Genomic DNA, 19,633 nt, shown 5'->3' with positions numbered 1-19,633 from the left:
TGTGTATTGTCGGCAATGCAATAGCCGCGGGTAGTTTTAAATGAGTTTTTTCCTTCAAAATGTCATTTTGCTGTCAGACTGTTCTAAACACAGGAAACATGCGCCCCTTTACAGGCATACTATAGACACCCCCCAGGTACGAAATTTAAAGGGATATTACACTTTTATTGTTTGACTTTAAGCATTATTAAAATCACTGCTCCTGAAAAAACGTCAGTTTTTAAAACTTTTTTTTGCATTGATCCATGTCCCCTGGGGCAGGACCCGGGTCCCCAAACACTTTGTAGGGTAATAACTTGCATATTAGCCTTTAAAATTAGCACTTTTGATTTCTCCCATAGACTTTTAAAGGGTGTTCCGCGGCATTCGAATTTGCCGCGAACACCCCAAATTGTTCGCTGTTCGGCGAACTTGCGAACAGCCAATGTTCGAGTCGAACATGAGTTCGACTCGAACTCGAAGCTCATCCCTACTGGCCAACTTCTCACAGTCAAGAGAGTGCTACATGTCAGCTAAGAGCACTCTTTTACTTATATCTTTTTAGATAGAATTAAAAAATTCTGGTAGCTGACAAAGACGGTATCTGTTTTCATGTAGAAAAACAGGGAGGACGCACCAATCTTGTGCATTACCAAAGATACAATGTATTTAAATAATAAAAACAAAAAAAATACTCACAAACAGACATTTAAAAAGGCTTAACATTGCTCCAAAAATTCGGAACCATGTCTTATAGACACCTGCAACCTGGACCGGATGTTAGGAGGAACCAGATGGCATTGCAAACACTTACGCGTTACGAGGGAGTACCCTCTTCATCAGAGCCACAGTGATAGCAGACTGACTTTCTCTACATTCCCTCTATATAAAGCCACATTCACATGTCTGGGCAGACGCCCACTGGGGCATGCCACACCCACCCCCTGATGGGAGCCGTCTACCATGTCCATCCATCAAAACATACCACATATTAAATCATTCTGTCAACCATCTAGGCATATCCTTAGGCCCCTTTCACACTGGGGCGGTAGGGGGCCTTGGCGGTAAAACAGCGATATTTTTAGCGCTGTTTTACCGCGGTATTCGGCCGCTAGCGGTGCGGTTTTAACCCCCCGCTGGCAGCCGAAAAAGGGTTAAAACCACTCGTATAGCGCGGCTATAGCCGCGGTATTACCGCGGTATAGCCACGCTGTCCCATTGATTTCAAAAGGCAGGAGCGGTTTAGGAGCGGTGAATACACCGCTCCTTCACTGATCCAAAGATACGGCTTGCAGGAGATTTTTTCTTCTCCTGCCAGCGCACCGCTTCAGTGTGAAAGCCCTCAGGCTTTCACACTGAACAAACAGCGGAGGCTGTTTAGGGGCGGTGTGCAGGCGCTATTTTTAGCGCAATAACGCCTGCAAACTGCCCCAGTGTGAAAGGGGCCTAACTCCCATAGAGAAGAGGCTATGTCCCTGCACTTGCGACAGGGTGCCTCTTCTGCATCCACAAAACCGTCATCACATGTAACGACCAGATCTAATGCTCCCCATGTCACAATATAGCATTGATCACTCTGAAATTCACCTACCCTTTTTTATATATGTTGTATTTTCCCATCTCTTGCTGTACACCATTCCTGCTAGTGGATTCAATTGCAGGGCAAGGATGGGGTGGAGGAGGTGCTGGAGGAAGAAGTGGAGGGGAAAGACCAGGGGATGGACAGGAGAGGTGGGGCACCTCCACCGCTTATTTGTGACATTAGTGTAGGGTGGGATCTGCGCTCCACACCAGGAGCGCATTGGTGTGAGGCCCAGACACAATACCGCTGGTCTTGTACTATGTGATTGCTGTGTCCAATCACAGCAATCACATAGTAAACAATGCAAACTGAAAGTTAACATCAGTTCTCGCTGCTCTCTTTCTGAGAGCAGAGGAAACTGTCGCTGCAGCCTGTGAGTGTGCAGCAGCCTTTCACACTGCATGTACACTCACAAACTGCAGTGCCAGCTTGCCCCAGTGTCCCTGATCACTGACCCAGTGTAATTAATATAACAAAAATGCAGCCAGCACCTGTCACATGTCCCAGGATCACCAGTGATCACAATAACATACCATACCAATGTCCTGATCACCACCATACCAGCATCCGGATCACTGCCATACGCCATACCAACATTCTGATTACCGTCATACCCCATACCAGCGTACTGATCACCGCCATACCCCATACCAGCATCCTGATCACGCCATTTGCCATACCAATGTCCTGATCACTACTATACCTCATACCAGCATTCTGATCACAGCCATACCCCATACCAGCATCATGATCATCGCTATTTCCCATACCCCATACCAGCATCATGATCATCGCTATAACCCATACCAGCATCCTGATCACCGCCATATGCCATACCAACCTACTGTGCCATACCAGCATCCTAATCATCGCCATACCCCATACCAGCATCCTGATGAATTTTAATATATATATACCATAGTTTGTAGACTCTATAACTTTCACACAGACTAAACAATATACACTGATTTGGGTTAGCTTTACCAAAAAAATTTAGCAGAATACATTTTGGCCTAAATTAATGAAGAAAGGTTATTTATTTGCAAAAGTTCATGTAAAAAAATGTGTTTTTTATTTAAAAACGTCAGTATTTTTTGTTTTTCATTTATATAGTAATAAATAAAAAACACAGTGGTGATTAAATACTATCAAATGAAAGCTCTATCTGTCTCAAAAAATGATAAAAATGTAATTTGGGTACAGTGTTGCATGACCAAGTAATTGCCATTCAAAGTGTGACAGCGCTGAAAGTTGTAAATTGGCCCATACTGGAAGAGGGGGAAAGCATCCACAATTGAGATGGTTAATTGGTTTGTGTGAAAGTTATATAGTTATATATAGTCTACAAACTATGGTATATATTAGAGGTCGACCGATATATCGGCCGGCCAATATATCGGCCGATATTTGGCGTTTTTTAATTAATCGGCATCGGCCGATTGTGCTGATAAAAAGGGCCGATATAACTTCTGTAATAGAAGTCAAAGCAAATTGCCTGAAGTCTTCTGTGGAGCGACTTCTCTCCTCTCTGGGCAGCCTGCCAAGTCTGATAAAAGAAACTAAAAAGATACAATGTTTATACTTATCAATGGACTGAACTCTGTGTGTAGAAGCTCTCAGTTTAACCATTTAAAGACTAAATCTTTTCTGACACTTGTTGCTTACAAGTAAAAATCACTTATTACTTAAGGTTGCTTTCACACTGGAGCGGGCATGGGTTGGCGGTAAAACACTGCAGGTTTTGCGGCGCTTTATCGTCTTTTTAGAGGCGCCATCGGCTGCTAGCGGGGCGCTTATAACCCAGCTAGCGGCCGAGGAAGGGATTAAATGCGCCACTGCCGAAGCACTTTGCAGGCGCTTCGGCAGCGGTGTGCATTCATTTCAATGGGCAGGAGTGGTGGAGGAGCGGTTTACACCGCTCCGAAGATGCCGCTTGCTGGACTTTTTTTTTTAACATCCTGCCAGCGCATCGCCTCAGTGTGAAAGCACTCGGGCTTTCACACTGAGACTGCAGGGGAACCATTTTTCAGGCACTTTACAGGTGCTATTTTTAGCCCAAAAGCGCTTGAAAAATGCCCCAGTGTGAAAGGGGTCCAGCTGTTAGATTTTATGAGATGAAGGGAAAAAAAAAAAAAAAAATCGGCCTAAAATATCGGAACCAAAAAATCGGCATCATATATCGGCCATCGGCCACCGCGATTTCTAAATATCGGCATCGGTCAGAGAAAAACCCATATCGGTCGACCTCTAGTATATATACTATATATACACCCACATACTTGTGTGTTTGAGCTTTGGTTTGGGATGCACATCCTAATGCAATAGACTGCGCACATCTATGGGGAGGAAGTAAGTAATCTGTAGCTTGAAACTTCCCTTAGACTAGAAAGCTGTTCTTCCTTTCTTGGGGGGTGGGTTGTCATAGCTATGGAGACACACAACTTCTCAATAGCTTCTACAGTCAATCACAAAATCTTTGGCAGTACTGAGACTGGAGCAGTATTAGATTGGCTGCTAGAACACAGCTGCTCGCAGCCACAGAAGGAGCATGCATCCTTTGGTGGCAACATTGCTCCTGCACAAAGAGATGCTCATGGAGCATTGCCATCCTAGGTAAAGAAATTCCAAAGAAGAGTCTTACTGGAAGAAAAACCAAAATAAAATAAAATGCAAAAACACAGAGAGAACGCAAGGAACACCGGATATTGACCTACTATAATCCCCCCAAACTGCACAAAAAGCTGGCCATACACTAGTAGAATTTTGCATGAACGTTCATTCAAGAAATCTTCTCAGTATATTTTCTGATGTCATCAGTGACTCAACAAATGTTGTTCGAAAGTACTTCAAAATTTCATTTGCTTTTAACATTCAATTTTGAAATGAATATAAATTCCCAATTACAAATTTGCTGTTAGAATTTCATGCTTTCAAAAAAAAAAGAAAAATCCATCCCACTGCTTTGATCTTTTCCTCTCTATGGCTGAAAACAATAGTCAATTTGACCCCATTAACTATTAGTAAATTGAACAAACATTCTGAAAACAAAAACTTTTAGACCCCTTTAACACTGAGGTAGCTTTCAGGCATTTTAGCGCTAGAAATAGCGCCTGTAAAGCGCCTGAAAACTGCCTCCTATTCATTGCAATGGGTGCTTTCACACCCAGGCAGTGCGCTTGCTGGATGTTAGAAAAAGTCCTGCAAGCAGCATCTTTGGGGCAGTTTGGGAGCGCTGTATACAATGAATTTGCAATGAATGGCCACTGTTTCTGAAGTGCCTGAAAAGCGATTCGGGAGTGCCGCAACACAAGAGTTTTTAACCCCATTTTTTGGGTTGAAAGTGCCCTGCTAGTGGCCAAAAAGCAGCACAAAAGCGCCGCTTAAACAGTGGTAAAGCGCCCACTAAATCAATCGGCGCTTTACCGTGAGTGCACATGCGGCCCCAGTGTGAAAGTGGTCTTAAAGAAAATTCGAATGGTGTATAGCCAGCCTAAGAATCAGCGAAGTACTAGATGACAATGTTGTTCTTCTGCAGAGTATGTACATTACCAGGGAATATGCTGACAATAATAATGAATTATGAACCAATGATATGCTGCTCCTCCTTTAATACAAAATCGGTAGGCTGGGGGTTGTGTCATTGACCAAATCATGCAGCTATTGCAGTGTGTAATAAGTTAAATTTACAACACAGTGGAGGTCAAGGACTTGGTTATGCCATCTGTTAGGTGTTCCTGCATTGCAGGCTGAAGAAAATGACAAATGCATTTTAGCTGAGCATTTACCTGCTTGACTGGAGTTCACCTTTAATTGAATTCATTAGTTGGGACATTACACAAAAATGAATGAATTCCAGACCGATAATAACATCTAAAATGAGTTTCCTTTCTATAACTGCAAATTTTTATTTTGTAGGTCCTTGCTTTGGTTGGGGTGACTCCCATTTTTATACATTTGATGGGACTTCCTATGACTTTCAAGGCACCTGCACTTATACTCTAGTGGAAGAAATCATAAAGATGATTAGTACCTTTGGTGTATATATTGATAATTATGACTGTGGAGCTAAAGACCGAGTATCATGTCCACGTGACATCATTGTGAAATATGAAAATCAGACAATACGCCTTCAAAAAACATTCCAGTTACAACCAACGGTACAGGTAGGATGGATCTTAGTTATTATATTATCTGAGTAACCAGCAATCCTATGCTTGGAAACTGAAATAATATGTTGGTTGATGTAAAGTGCTTTCATTTATTAGCAAAAAAGTGACTAAAATGTTTTCATTATAATAAAAAACATTTTTTTTCTAAGCTCTTTATTACATAAAATACTCCTGCATCTTTAATGCTCTTAACTGCTTACATTTATGATTGGTGGCATCTAGGAATGTTGACCAAACCCAGAAGTAAATTGTCATTGCCAGGCCAAACAGCTACAGGCAGAAATTCCCCCTGCAGGAGCAGGGATACTTGTGACATGTACATACACAAAGGGGTGGGGATACTCATGACATCACTGATATTAAGTCAGTGATGTCATGAGCATCCCCACCCCTTTTGTGTATATACAGCTGCAAGAAGTTTGATTGGCCCAGAGCTGACAGCTGCCTTCCTAGTTCAGCCAAACATTGATTTAGACCAAACTTTGCACCAAACCTAAGCTCAACCCTGGTGCCATCCCTGGCTCAAAGTGGGTTTTTCTGCCATTTATATCTATGTATCTCAAATCTAGCTAGCAGATTGGCTTTGAAATATTGAGATTTGCAAGCCATTTGCCCATCTGGCCATAGTTTAACTGGCTGCTATTAGTGAAATGCCCTGAATCCCGGTACAGATAAACCCCAGCCTCCTTTAACCACTTGAGCCCCGGACCATTATGCTACCTAAGGACCAGAGGTCTTTTTCCAATTTGGCACTGCATCGCTTTAACTGCTAATTGCGCGGTCATGCAATGCTGTACCCAAACGAAATTTGTGTCCTTTTCTTCCCACAAATAGAGCTTTCTTTTGATGGTATTTGATCACCTCTGCAGTTTTTATTTTTTGCGCTATAAACGGAAAAAAAAACGAAAATTTTGAAAAAAAATGATATTTTCTACTTTTTGTTATAAAAAAAATCCAATAAACTAAATTTTAGTCATACATTTAGGTCAAAATGTATTCGGCCACATGTCTTTGGTAAAAAAAATGTCAATAAGCGTATATTTATTGGTTTGCGCAAAAGTTATAGCGTCTACAAACTAGGGTACATTTTCTGTAATTTACACAGCTTTTAGTTTATGACTGCCTATGTCATTTCTTGAGGTGCTAAAATGGCAGAGCAGTACAAAACCCCCCCAAATGACCCCATTTTGGAAAGTAGACACCCCAAGGAAATTGCTGAGAGGCATGTTGAACCAATTGAATATTTATTTTTTTTGTCCCAAGTGATTGAATAATGACAAAAAAAAAAAAAATATTTACAAAAAGTTGTCACTAAATGATATATTGCTCACACAGGCCATGGGCCTATGTGGAATTGCACCCCAAAATACATTCAGCTGCTTCTCCTGAGTATGGGGATACCACATGTGTGGGACTTTTTGGGAGCCTAGCCGCGTACGGGGCCCCGAAAACCAAGCACCGCCTTCAGGATTTCTAAGGGTGTAAATTTTTGATTTCACTCTTCACTGCCTATCACAGTTTCGGAGGCCATGGAATGCCCAGGTGGCACAAAACCCCCCAAATGACCCCATTTTGGAAAGTAGACACCCCAAGCTATTTGCTGAGAGGCATATTGATTCCATGGAATATTTTATATTTTGACACAAGTTGCGGGAAAGTGACACTTTTTTTTTTTTTTTTGCACAAAGTTGTCACTAAATGATATATTGCTCACACAGGCCATGGGCATATGTGGAATTGCACCCCAAAATACATTTAGCTGCTTCTCCTGAGTATGGGGATACCACATGTGTGGGACTTTTTGGGAGCCTAGCCGCGTACGGGGCCCCGAAATCCAATCACCGCCTTCAGGATTTCTAAGGGTGAAAATTTTTGATTTCACTCTTCACTGCCTATCACAGTTTCGGAGGCCATGGAATGCCCAGGTGGCACAAACCCCCCCCCCAAATGACCCCATTTTGGAAAGTAGACACCCCAAGCTATTTGCTGAGAGGCATGGTGAGTATTTTGCAGCTCTCATTTGTTTTTGAAAATGAAGAAAGACAAGAAAAAACATTTTTTTTTTTCTTTTTTCAATTTTCAAAACTTTGTGACAAAAAGTGAGGTCTGCAAAATACTCACTATACCTCTCAGCAAATAGCTTTGGGTGTCTACTTTCCAAAATGGGTTCATTTGGGGGGGTTTTGTGCCACCTGGGCATTCCATGGCCTCCAAAACTGTGATAGGCAGTGAAGAGTGAAATCAAAAATTCACGCCCTTAGAAAGCCTGAAGGCGGTGCTTGGTTTTCGGGGTCCCGTACGCGGCTAGGCTCCCAAAAAGTCTCACACATGTGGTATCCCCGTACTCAGGAGAAGCAGCAGAATGCATTTTGGGGTGTAATTTTACATATTCCTATGGCATGTTTGAGCAATATATCATTTAGTGACAACTTTGTGCAAAAAAAAAAAAAAAAAATTTGTCTCTTTCCCGCAACTTGTGTCGCAATATAAAATATTCCATGGACTCGACATGCCTCTCAGCAAATAGCTTGGGGTGTCTACTTTCCAAAATGGGGTCATTTGGGGGGGGTTTGAACTGTCCTGGCATTTTATGCACAACATTTAGAAGCTTATGTCACACATCATTCACTCTTCTAACCACTTGAAGACAAAGCCCTTTCTGACACTCATTGTTTACATGAAAAAGTTATTTTTTTTTGCAAAAAAATTACTTTGAACCCCCAAACATTATATATTTTTTTTAAAGCAAATGCCCTACAGATTAAAATGGTGGGTGTTTCTTTTTTTTTTTTTCACACAGTATTTGCGCAGCGATTTTTCAAACGCATTTTTTTGGGGGGAAAAAACACACTTTTTTAAATTTTAATGCACTAAAACACACTATATTGCCCAAATGTTTGATGAAATAAAAAAGATGATCTTAGGCCGAGTACATGGATACCAAACATGACATGCTTTAAAATTGCGCACAAACGTGCAGTGGCAACAAAATAAATACATTTTTAAAAGCCTTTAAAAGCCTTTACAGGTTACCACTTTAGATTTACAGAGGAGGTCTACTGCAAAAATTACTGCCCTCGATCTGACCTTCACGGCGATACCTCACATGCATGGTGCAATTGCTGTTTACGTTTGACGACAGACCGCCGCTTGCGTTCGCCTTAGCGCGAGAGCAGGGGGCGACAGGGGTGCTTTTTTTTTTTTTTTTTTTTTCTTTATTATTTTTTTGCTTTTTTATCTTATTTTTAAACTGTTCCTTTCATTTTTTTTTTTTAATCATTTTTATTGTTATCTCGGGGAATGTAAATATCCCCTATGATAGCAATAGGTAGTGACAGGTACTCTTTTTTGAAAAAATTGGGGTCTATTAGACCCTAGATCTCTCCTCTGCCCTCAAAGCATCTGACGACACCAAGAACGGTGTGATAAAATGCTTCCCCAATTTCCCAATGGCGCTATTTACATCCGGCGAAATCTAAGTCATAAAATGCTCGTAGCTTCCGGTTTCTTAGGCCATAGAGATGTTTGGAGCCACTCTGGTCTCTGGTCAGCTCTATGGTCAGCTGGCTGAATCACCGGCTGCATTCTCAGGTTCCCTGTTGAGACAGGAGAGCCAGAGAAAAACACGGAAGACGGTGGGGGGGGGGCATTCCCTCCCACGGCTTGTAAAAGCAGTCTAGAGGCTAATTAGCTGCTAGGATTGCTTTTACATGAAAGCCGGCCGCTGGCTGAAAAGAATGATACCAAGATGATACCTAAACCTGCAGGCATCATTCTGGTATAACCATTCAAAGTCGTGAATGGCGTACCTGAAGACAAAAAAATGGTTAACAATAAAGCACAGTAAACGGTAAAGTATAAAAAATTGCATACCTGAAAAGCAAACATGATAAAACATAATAACAATAAAACATTGCAGAATAGAATACAGTAAAAAAGAGCAGAACAATAGAGAGAGAGAATAGAGAGAGAGAGAACAATGAAACGACAACTATTTTTTTTTTAATTTTATATATTTTTTTTTTTTTTTACACTTTTTTTGTAACTAACTTTTATAACGGTAACCGGTTCCAGGTTCGGGTCTCTCAAAATGCGATGGCATCTTGGGAGACCCTGTGAAAGTGTGCCTAGTCTGTGCAATGCTGTACCCTACGCTAATACTCAACTAGTGAATGGTAGCGTTCAAAACATTCACCAATACAAAGACCAGGATTGTCAGGACAGGAGGGACAATAATAACGGGTGTCACGCCTATATCCGCGCTTGCTGCAGACACAACATCTTTTTTGGGGGGGTTCGTTGGGTAGGGGTACTCGGGAGGACATAAAGAAAATGCCTCTCATGCAGCCGACTGCATTTGGTTGGGGATGTGAATGGGGGAAGTACGGGCGCTGCAGAAGCGGTGGGTTCCCAATTAGGATTGGCAAATGCAGCAGGAAGGGCATTATGGGCACTACGGGCCTGTGTTTGTCTTCTTGGTGGCAGCGCGACACTACTTGTGCTTGCCACCTCACCAGCTTGAACTGCACTTATGGGACTCGCCACGTCACCAAGTGTTACTGCAGTGCTGGTTTGACTACGACCGGGGTGTACTAGGCCGCTGGCGCTTGCCAGTTCAATAAAAAGCTACCAAAAAAACTGTTAGCGATTGCAGGGATCAGGCCTGACTCTGCGAACGCTGCAGTTATGCGTTAAGTGTTTTGTAAGTGACAGTGATCGATCGATACTGCACTTGGGTGGGCTGGGTCGGGCGGAGGGGCAAAATGCAGGTGCTAGCAGGTATCTGGGCTGATCCCGCTAACACTGCGTTTTTGGGAACCCTAAACTGCTGGGGACGCCAGTATAGATCTGATCGGATCAGATATTGATCCGTTCAGATACTATACCACTAAGGGAGGCGTATGCTGCGTGCGTGGGTGTTAGCGGTACTGGCGCTAATCTGACGCTGCTTGGGGCTGGTGCTTGCCAGTTCACCAAAATACTACAAAAAAAACTGTTAGCGATCGCAGGGATCAGGCCTGACTCTGCGAACGCTGCAGTTATGCATTTAGTGTTTTGTAAGTGTCAGTGATCGATCGATACTGCACTTGGGTGGGCTGGGCTGGGCCGGGCGGAGGGGCAAAACGCAGGTGCTAGCAGGTATCTGGGCTGATCCCGCTAACACTGCGTTTTTGGGAACCCTAAACTGCTGGGGACGCTAGTATAGATCTGATCGGACCAGATATTGATCCGTTCAGATACTATACCACTAAGGGAGGTGTACGGTGCGTGCGTGGGTGTTAGCGCTACTGGCACTAACCTGACGCTGCCTGGGGCTGGTGCTTGCCAGTTCACCAAAATGCTACCAAAAAAACTGTTAGCGATCGCAGGGATCAGGCCTGACTCTGCGAGCGCTGCAGTTATGCGTTTAGTGTTTTGTAAGTGACAGTGATCGATCGATACTGCACTTGGGTGGGCTGGGCTGGGCCAGGCGGAGGGGCAAAATGCAGGTGCTAGCAGGTATCTGGGCTGATCCCGCTAACACTGCGTTTTTGGGAACCCTAAACTGCTGGGGACGCTAGTATAGATCTGATCGGATCAGATATTGATCCGATCAGATACTATACCACTAAGGGAGGCGTATGCTGCGTGCGTGGGTGTTAGCGGTACTGGCGCTAATCTGACGCTGCCTGGGGCGACGCATATCACCGCCGGGCGATCAGGGGGCTAAACCTTTATTCGGTAATAAACGGCGGGTGCCCTGACACTATAAAAAATAAACAAACTAACCAGCGTCAACCGTACCAGTTATACGGTGATCAGTGGTGAAAGGGTTAACTAGGGGACCATCAAGGGGTTAAAACATTTATTCGGTAGTATATGGGGGTCCCTGTCGCTATAAAACGCTGACGGCGAACCTAAATATTTACTTCCCTAACTAGCGTCACCAGCGACACTAATACAGCGATCAGAAAAATGATCGCTTAGCGACACTGGTGACGGGGGGGTGATCAAGGGGTTAAAACTTTATTAGGGGGGGTTAGGGGGGTATCCTAGACCTACAGGGGGCTAATACTAACTGTCCCAACACTGTAACTGTCACAAACTGACACCAATGCAGTAATCAGAAAAAAAACAAAAAAAAAACTGCTGGTGTCAGTTTGTGACGGGGGGGGTGATTGGGGGGGGATCGGGGGGCGATCGGGGGGGGATCGGGGTGTTTTGTGTGCCTGGCATGTTCTACTGTGTGTGTGTAGTGTTGTGCACTCACATACCTGTCTTCTCTCCTCGGGCCGGAATGGAAATTACCGAGCCGAGGAGAGATGACATCATTTCCTTTGCTGCTGTTTAGCATACAGCAGCAAAGGAATGATTCGATTGGCCGGCGGCGATCGCGAGGGGGGGGGCCACGAACGGATGGCCTCCCCCTCACCTCCGATCGCCGTGGGACAAAAGACGACCGCCTCGGGCGCCGATTGGACCCCCCACCCGCGGAATGTACGTGATTTTGCCTGTCCGTGCCACCTTGCCGACGTACATCGGCGTGAGGCGGTCGTCAAGTGGTTAAGATAATGACTGATAATAACCACAACATCAGGGATGAGCCCGATGTTGGAGTTGAACGTAAGTCACAGAGATTAACACAATAGTACACAATGAGTGGCATAAATAGAAGTGCACAATTGTCATGTGATCTGCTGTGATTGGTCACAGGGATCAATTGTACTGACAGTGGTCCGGTACACTGATCTGTCATCCATTGTGTGATGACAGATCATGTCATATGACATCCACGCAGAACAGGAGAGCTCCCGCCAGGCCATCATTTGTCTATAGGGCAGAAGGAAAGCAGATATACATTAATTTAAAAAATATGTTGATAAAAATATTTTTACAATATTTTTTTTACTTTTTCTTACCCTCATGCCTGGTGAATTAGTTAGGATTCTGAGGGACCAGTTCACCAGGGTGGTTTGGGAAGGGCACCCCATTTTTTGAAGGATCCACTTTTGAAGGAAGCACCCCCCAGGCATGGTATCAGCATAACAGGGTGGAGCTGCATGCTTGCTGCTCTCTTTCTATGATGATCCCCAGCCTGTATGCATTCTAATCTGGTAACCTCTTGCAGGATGGGGAAACTACGCTGTCTCACATAATCTATACACAATCATAGGGTAACACTCACCCTTTGTTAAATAGGGTGAATGTTACAGTAAAGATCTTTTCCTGTTGTTATTCTGAGTGAATATCTACTAAAGGCAAAATCATTGATGCATATACCCCAATGTTATCATTGTGGTGAATATCTAGGAAGTAAGAACAAGAACAAAATTTTATTTACATTCACCCATGGGGGTCAGAAGATGAAACCCTTCCTAGTCCTGGTTAGAGTTTATGCAGGGTTAAAGACTTCCCAGCCCCATGCTCTGATGCCTGAGCAGCCAACAACCTGTACTGTAATGTATTAGGAAGTGGCGTGAGCCATTGCTCCCCTTATTCTCCAGGTAAGAGAAGCAGACGGTGCAAAGGAAAGGTGTGCCCAAGTGAACTAAGCACATAGTGAAAAGAAAAGGTAAGTATAAGTAGCTGTGAGGTTCAGCTGTACTGTGATTCTCTGGACACAGTGCAGTTGTGCTTAAAGGGGAAAATTTGGTTGGTTTCACAAATATTTTTTTTTTCAAATAGCAGTTTCCTAGGCAGCTACTACTTTCAACTCTTATAACAACAACAACAACAACAACAAAAAAAAAAACGAGTTAACTCATTTCTACCTCTTTTCCTTATGTTAACCCTAGGTTATTGTAAATGGCGCAGTTGTAGGAACCCCTTACGCAAATAATGGAGTGAAAGTGTATGAATCAGGAATCAATTATGTAGTGGAGATTCCAAGTATACAATCTTTCATAAAGTATGATGGCTTTAGATTTGAAATCGACCTGCCATATCATCTTTTTGGAAACAATACACAGGGACACTGTGGTAAGCTATTGTCATTATTTATATTTGCAGAAAAAAAATGTTGTAAATGTTCTATGGTATTATTTTAGATAATGAGACTCAGAAATAAAGTCGCTGGAGGGAAGACTTCTCATATGTAGCAACCTCCTAGATAGGTGCTAGGTTGGGTAAATCTAGTTCTTTAGCTCTTCTGTAATCAGTGGAGCTGCTTGTGGTTGCTCAGTTTCACTGGTTGGGGGTTTGCTGTCCCCTGCCTTCTGGATAATTCTGGAAATTAGTGGGCTGGGAGCGTAAAATCTCCAGTCTGAATATTTATGTGGTGTTAGCTAATCCCTGGGAGAGGGGCCCAGTAGGTGGCTGGGAAGGAGCATAAATAACTTGAAGCCTGGAGCAGATGGCTTCATGTCCAGGAGGAAAATATCCCAGTTTGAAGTGTTGCTGCCCTTTTTGGCAGTCCACCTGTGCTTCTTCATTTGCTGTTGGAGGTCCCAGCTGTGCTAGCTGGAGGACCTATTCTACTGAACTTTGCTGGAGCTGACTGAGGAATTTCCTTTTGGGAATCTGGTCTGAAGAGTTCATGGGAGAAAAATCTGGCTGATATTGGAAGTAAGCATAAAAAATATCCAGGGACATTTGTAAGTATATACTGGTGTGTGAGATCCCAGTAAATCAGTGCTGCTTCCATCCCTCTTACATCAGAGTCAGCCTATGCTTAAAAGTGGACGTTGGTTACTGTGCCCCTGTGTAGTTCAGTCCATTTTTTGCTGCAGCAAGGACTGTGCTAGGAATCTTTGAGGAGACAGGTGTCTTCAAGTTACTACTTAACTCTACTGGGGTATCTCACGGTTACCCAGCACCCATCCAAGTTCAAGTTTTCAATAAAGCATCAAAAAAAGGATACCCCTAGACTAATTATTGAGCCAGAATAGTGACTGGGACTGTGTGCCTGTCTGCTAGTGCACTTACTGTATTAGGAAAAGGGACCATTCAGCAGGCCCTTTAGGTGGTGAGCACCACACATAAGACAGATTTGAGTTCAAACATTTACTTACTGCATGGAGGGGCAGTGAGGAATGCAGTGGTGTCCTTTCTCCACCCCCACTGCTGCTAAATAGAGGGTTGAAAATGGCTAATACCAAGTCAAATGTAGGTACTTACACTTAATGTATAAAAAGATAAACATTTAATGTTTTATTAATAAATACAGAGCTGCATACAGTGGGGACGGAAAGTATGCAGACCCCCTTAAATTTTTCACTCTTTGTTATATTGCAGCCATTTGCTAGAATCATTTAAGTTCATTTTTTCCCAATTATTGTACACACAGCACCCCATATTGACAGAAAAACACAGAATTGTAGACATTTTTGCAGATTTATTAAAAAAGAAAAAGTGAAATATCACATGGTCGTAAGTATTCAGACCCTTTGCTCAGTATTTAGTAGAAGCACCCTTTTGATCTAATACAGCCATGAGTCTTTTTGGGAAAGATGCAACAAGTTTTTCAAAGCTGGATTTGGGGATCCTCTGCCATTCCTCCTTGCAGATCCTCTCCAGTTCTGTCAGGTTGGATGGTAAACGTAAAGAACAGTCACGGAGCCACTCCTCCGTTATTTTAACTGTGTCCTTAGGGTCATTGTCTTGTTGCAAGGTAAACCTTCGGCCCAGTCTGAGGTCCTGAGCACTCTGGAGAAGGTTTTCATCCAGGATATCCCTGTACTTGGCCGCATTCATCTTTCCCTCGATTGCAACCAGTCGTCCTGTCCCTGCAGCTGAAAAACACCCCCACAGCATGATGCTGCCATCACCATGCTTCACTGTTGGGACTGTATTGGACAGGTGATGAGCAGTGCCTGGTTTTCTCCACACATACCACTTAGAATTAAGGCCAAAAAGTTCTATCTCGGTCTCATCAGACCAGAGAATCTTATTTCTCACCATCTTGGAGTCCTTCAAGTGTTTTTTAGCAAACTCCACTTCATATGTCTTGCATTGAGGAGAGGCTTCCGTCGGGCCACTCTGCCATAAAGCCCCAACTGGTGGAGGGCTGCAGTGATGGTTGACTTTCTACAACTTTCTCCCATCACCCGACTGCATCTCTGGAGCTCAGCCACAGTGATCTTTAGGTTATTTTTTACCTCTCTCGCCAAGGCTCTTCTCCCCCGATAGCTCAGTTTGGCCGGACGGTCAGCTCTAGGAAGGGTTCTGGTCATCCCAAACATCTTCCATTTAAGGATTATGGAGGCCACTGTGCTCTTAGGAACCTTAAGTGCAGCAGAAATTTTTTGTAACCTTGGCCAGATCTGTGCCTTGCCACAATTCTGTCTCTGAGCTCTTCAGGCAGTTCCTTTGACCTCATGATTCTCATTTGCTCTGACATGCACTGTGAGCTGTAAGGTCTTATATAGACAGGTATGTGGCTTTCCTAATCAAGTCCAATCAGTATAATCAAACACAGCTGGACTCAAATAAAGGTGTAGAACCATTTCAAGGATGATCAGAAGAAATGGACAGCACCTGAGTTAAATATATCAGTGTCACAGCAAAGGGTCTGAATACTTAGGACCATGTGATATTTCAGTTTTTCTTTTTTAATAAATCTACAAAAATGTCAACAATTCTGTGTTTTTCTGTCAATATGGGGTGCTGTGTGTACATTAATGAGGGAAAAATGAACTTAAATGATTTTAGCAAATGGCTGCAATATAACAAAGAGTGAAAAATGTAAGGGGGTCTGAATACTTTCTGTCCCCACTGTAAATGTGTTTATTTTATACTGTCCCTGCCTGGAGTTCAGCCTTGAAAGTGAAATTGTTAACACAATATGCAGATGATGACAATGAGAACCCAGAGTGTGGGACTCTGCAATTTTCAAAACTGTTTTTTTTTTTTTTTTTTAAGTACATTGCTAAACAAATTACAACATTTAAAGTTGAAATAGCTATATGTTCAACACTCATTTTGTTGTTTTTTACATATTAGTTACAAGAGAAAACTTTTAAGAAAAGAGAGATAGATAGATAGATAGATAGATAGATAGATAGATAGATAGATAGATAGATAGATAGATAGATAGATAGATAGATAGATAGATAGATAGATAGATAGATAGATAGATAGATAGATAGATAAAACATACTTTCTAAAAGTAGTGCAAAAAGTATATTTTGTAATATTTTGCTTTAAGTAAGACACCTGAAATTGGCCATAGATGTCTGATAAAATTAAAATAAAGCTGAAAGGGCATAGCATGGGCAGTAGAAGCTTTGAAGGTCTGTGGTTTCTTCTGTCTTCCACTTTTATACTTGTAGCACCATTCTAGGTGCTAGGAATAGTTAGATTTAGTGCTAGCTCACTGTGTTCAATGGAGCTGTGTGTGCTTTGATTAGGTAAATTTAGCTTGCCTTACTGTTTTTAGTGTGGCTGCAATTGATTAGTTAGATCAGTTCAGTGTTCTTACCTGCTGCCAGTCTGATAGTTTCCTCTGTTTTCCAGAAATCAGTATAACTTCATGGATTATAGGTGTGGAGCTATGTAGATGGCAGAATTAAATATTTATACGGCCCTGGCCAATTTCAAAGAGCAGGGTTCTGAAAGCTGCTGGGAGACTGTATATATTCTCTGAGCACACTAGGCTTGGGGTCTTTTCCTGCAGAAGATCAGTCCATCCTGGAAGGCTGCTGCCCTCCAGGATAGTGCTGCCATGTGCTTGCTTGGATGCTTAAGTTACAGGGGCTGTCTTCTGAAGATCTACTCTGGTATCACTGAAGTTGGATGGAGGCAACCAACTCTCCTTGAACCTTCTGTGAGTACAGACTGCTGTGAGAGATCTTAGAGACATTTTGGGCTGCTGCCACCCCTCTTGTGCTAGAGAGTCAGCCGCGTGTTTGTTAAAGGGGACATCGGATGGTGTCCTGAAGGGCTTAGTTTATCTAATTCCTTTTGAAGGGACTATGCTCTAATTGCTCTAAATTTGGAAGCGTACATTTGACTGCTTCCATTACAAGCCAAGTCCACAGTTTGCTATATGCAGGGACTTCTGATTTAGCTTAATAGAAAAGAGTTCACTGTCCTCAACCTGAACATAGTTTGTGTTTTTGGAGTATCCCACTCAATTCCCTCAACCCTATCCAAGTTCTCAAAAAAAAAAAAGAATACAAACAACACCCCTAGACTGGTTATTGAGGAAAAGTGTGGCTGAGAGCATATGCCTGGCTGTAGGACAATCCACTGGGAAAGAATATGGGCAAATTTCCAACGGCTCCTATTGTTGTAAGCGCTACATACTCAACCTATTTTCAGGTTGAATTTAGGTATGTCAGATGGTGAAGTTGTAAATTCATCAAAGATAAATGCTATTTTAGAAAAAGGAACCCCAGACTTGAGGGTAAAGCAGGCATATTTTGTAGATACTAGAACAAAACCAGGTATAGACTTTACAGTAAAAGATTTACCATGTACTGTAGGCAATGACCATTATAACATTTTAGTTTTTGGAATGGCTTTTACAATTTGTAAAAAGGCCACATAATAAGCAATTTCTTCAGCTGCATGTGACCAATAGGATTTGGGTATACACAGGAGACAGATATTGAATATTGGTATCATTTTCAAGTTACAGCATGTACAGTCAAATTGTATAGATCTGGTTATTTGCTATTGATATGTATATAAAGTAACCCTGTTACTGAAATAGTAATGAAAACGTTTCTGTGAAAGAAAATACTTTATAATTACCTCTCCAGGTGGCAGTCTCAGAGCAAAGCTGCCCCCCTCACCATGCCCTACTCCACAGAGGAACAAGTAAATATAAATTCAGGATAAAAAGGAAACATGCATGAAAAATAGATCCACTGTAAGGGTTTTAGCTTCAAAACGCTGGAATGTGCCTGTGCTCCTCCCTTTAACGTGCTTCATTCATATAGAGCGTATTCATCGAGTAACCCTCATTATGAGTGAGGAAGGAAGGAGCCCAGGCAAGTGTTCCATAGTGTTTGAGTTAAAATAAACTTTTAAAGTAGATCTTTTCAGAGTGCGGCTTTTGTTTTTTTCCAATATTACATTGGAGGATAAGGCAAGTGTTACGAGAACCTGCACCCAATGTCATGTGTAAAAATATTATATGCTGTTGAGAGGGGAGTGGGAAACATTTCTGCAACTAGGTAAGTATAAAGTCTTTTACAATAGCTTTTCAGTTTTTTATTTTCTATTTCAGCAAATGGGCTACTTTATTAAATAGAATTAGGAAAGAAGAAATATGCATTGTATTTTATTTTCTGATATTTCAAATGAATATATCTTATCTAGGCACTTGCAACAACAACAGATCAGATGACTGCTTGACAAAAAGTGGTAACTATGTATCAAACTGTGAAGATATGGCACCTACATGGCTTTTTAATGATACAACGAAACCTAATTGTGTCATTGGAACAACGACAGTCTCCCCCATAGTCAATGTTACACGCAGCACTACAACTACAACTTGTTTACCATCGACAACCTGCCAAATCATCAATGACATGTAAGCATTTATAGATTCTTTGCAAAATACATCAGGGTGATTGTTTTTTTTAAATACCTAGAAAAAGCAAAAAGAAATATGATAATTGATTGGATAGCAAACATTCTGGCCAAGTCACACAGTCTATTGTGCTTAAGGGTCGGTTTACACCAGATGCAGTCCAGTGCGTTTTTTCTGCATCAATAATAAATAGACAGTAGATTATATGGGTTCCAATGGCATGGTTCACACCAGTGCAGTCAGTTTCAGTGCAGAAAAAAAAAAAATCAGAACATGCAGAATATTTTATGCACAGAACTTGCTGGAATGCATCAAAACACATAAAAAACAAACCGGAACGCGTCTAAACGTATAAAAAACACACCAGAATGTAACACTTGAAAAGGAAAACCTTGAAGAAAAGAAACCTAAGAGGGTAAAAAATGCACTGGAACGCATTGA

General features: G+C 42.2%; 1 protein-coding gene across 1 annotated transcript in view; it reads left to right on the top strand.

The window, feature by feature from the left end:
- LOC141111715 (mucin-2-like) overlaps positions 1 to 19,633 on the top strand; it is a 108,839-nt gene that overhangs the window by 39,734 nt on the left and 49,472 nt on the right. The window contains exons 9-11 of the mRNA XM_073603859.1: positions 5,477 to 5,724; positions 13,506 to 13,689; positions 18,976 to 19,192. Of these exons, the coding sequence (XP_073459960.1) occupies positions 5,477 to 5,724; positions 13,506 to 13,689; positions 18,976 to 19,192 (649 nt within the window). The remainder of the gene's footprint in view (positions 1 to 5,476; positions 5,725 to 13,505; positions 13,690 to 18,975; positions 19,193 to 19,633) is intronic.

This window comes from Aquarana catesbeiana, linkage group LG11, assembly GCF_042186555.1.
Source record: "Aquarana catesbeiana isolate 2022-GZ linkage group LG11, ASM4218655v1, whole genome shotgun sequence".
In the NCBI taxonomy this organism is placed as follows: Eukaryota; Metazoa; Chordata; class Amphibia; order Anura; family Ranidae; genus Aquarana; species Aquarana catesbeiana.
This window is presented reverse-complemented; position numbering and strand designations above follow the sequence as displayed.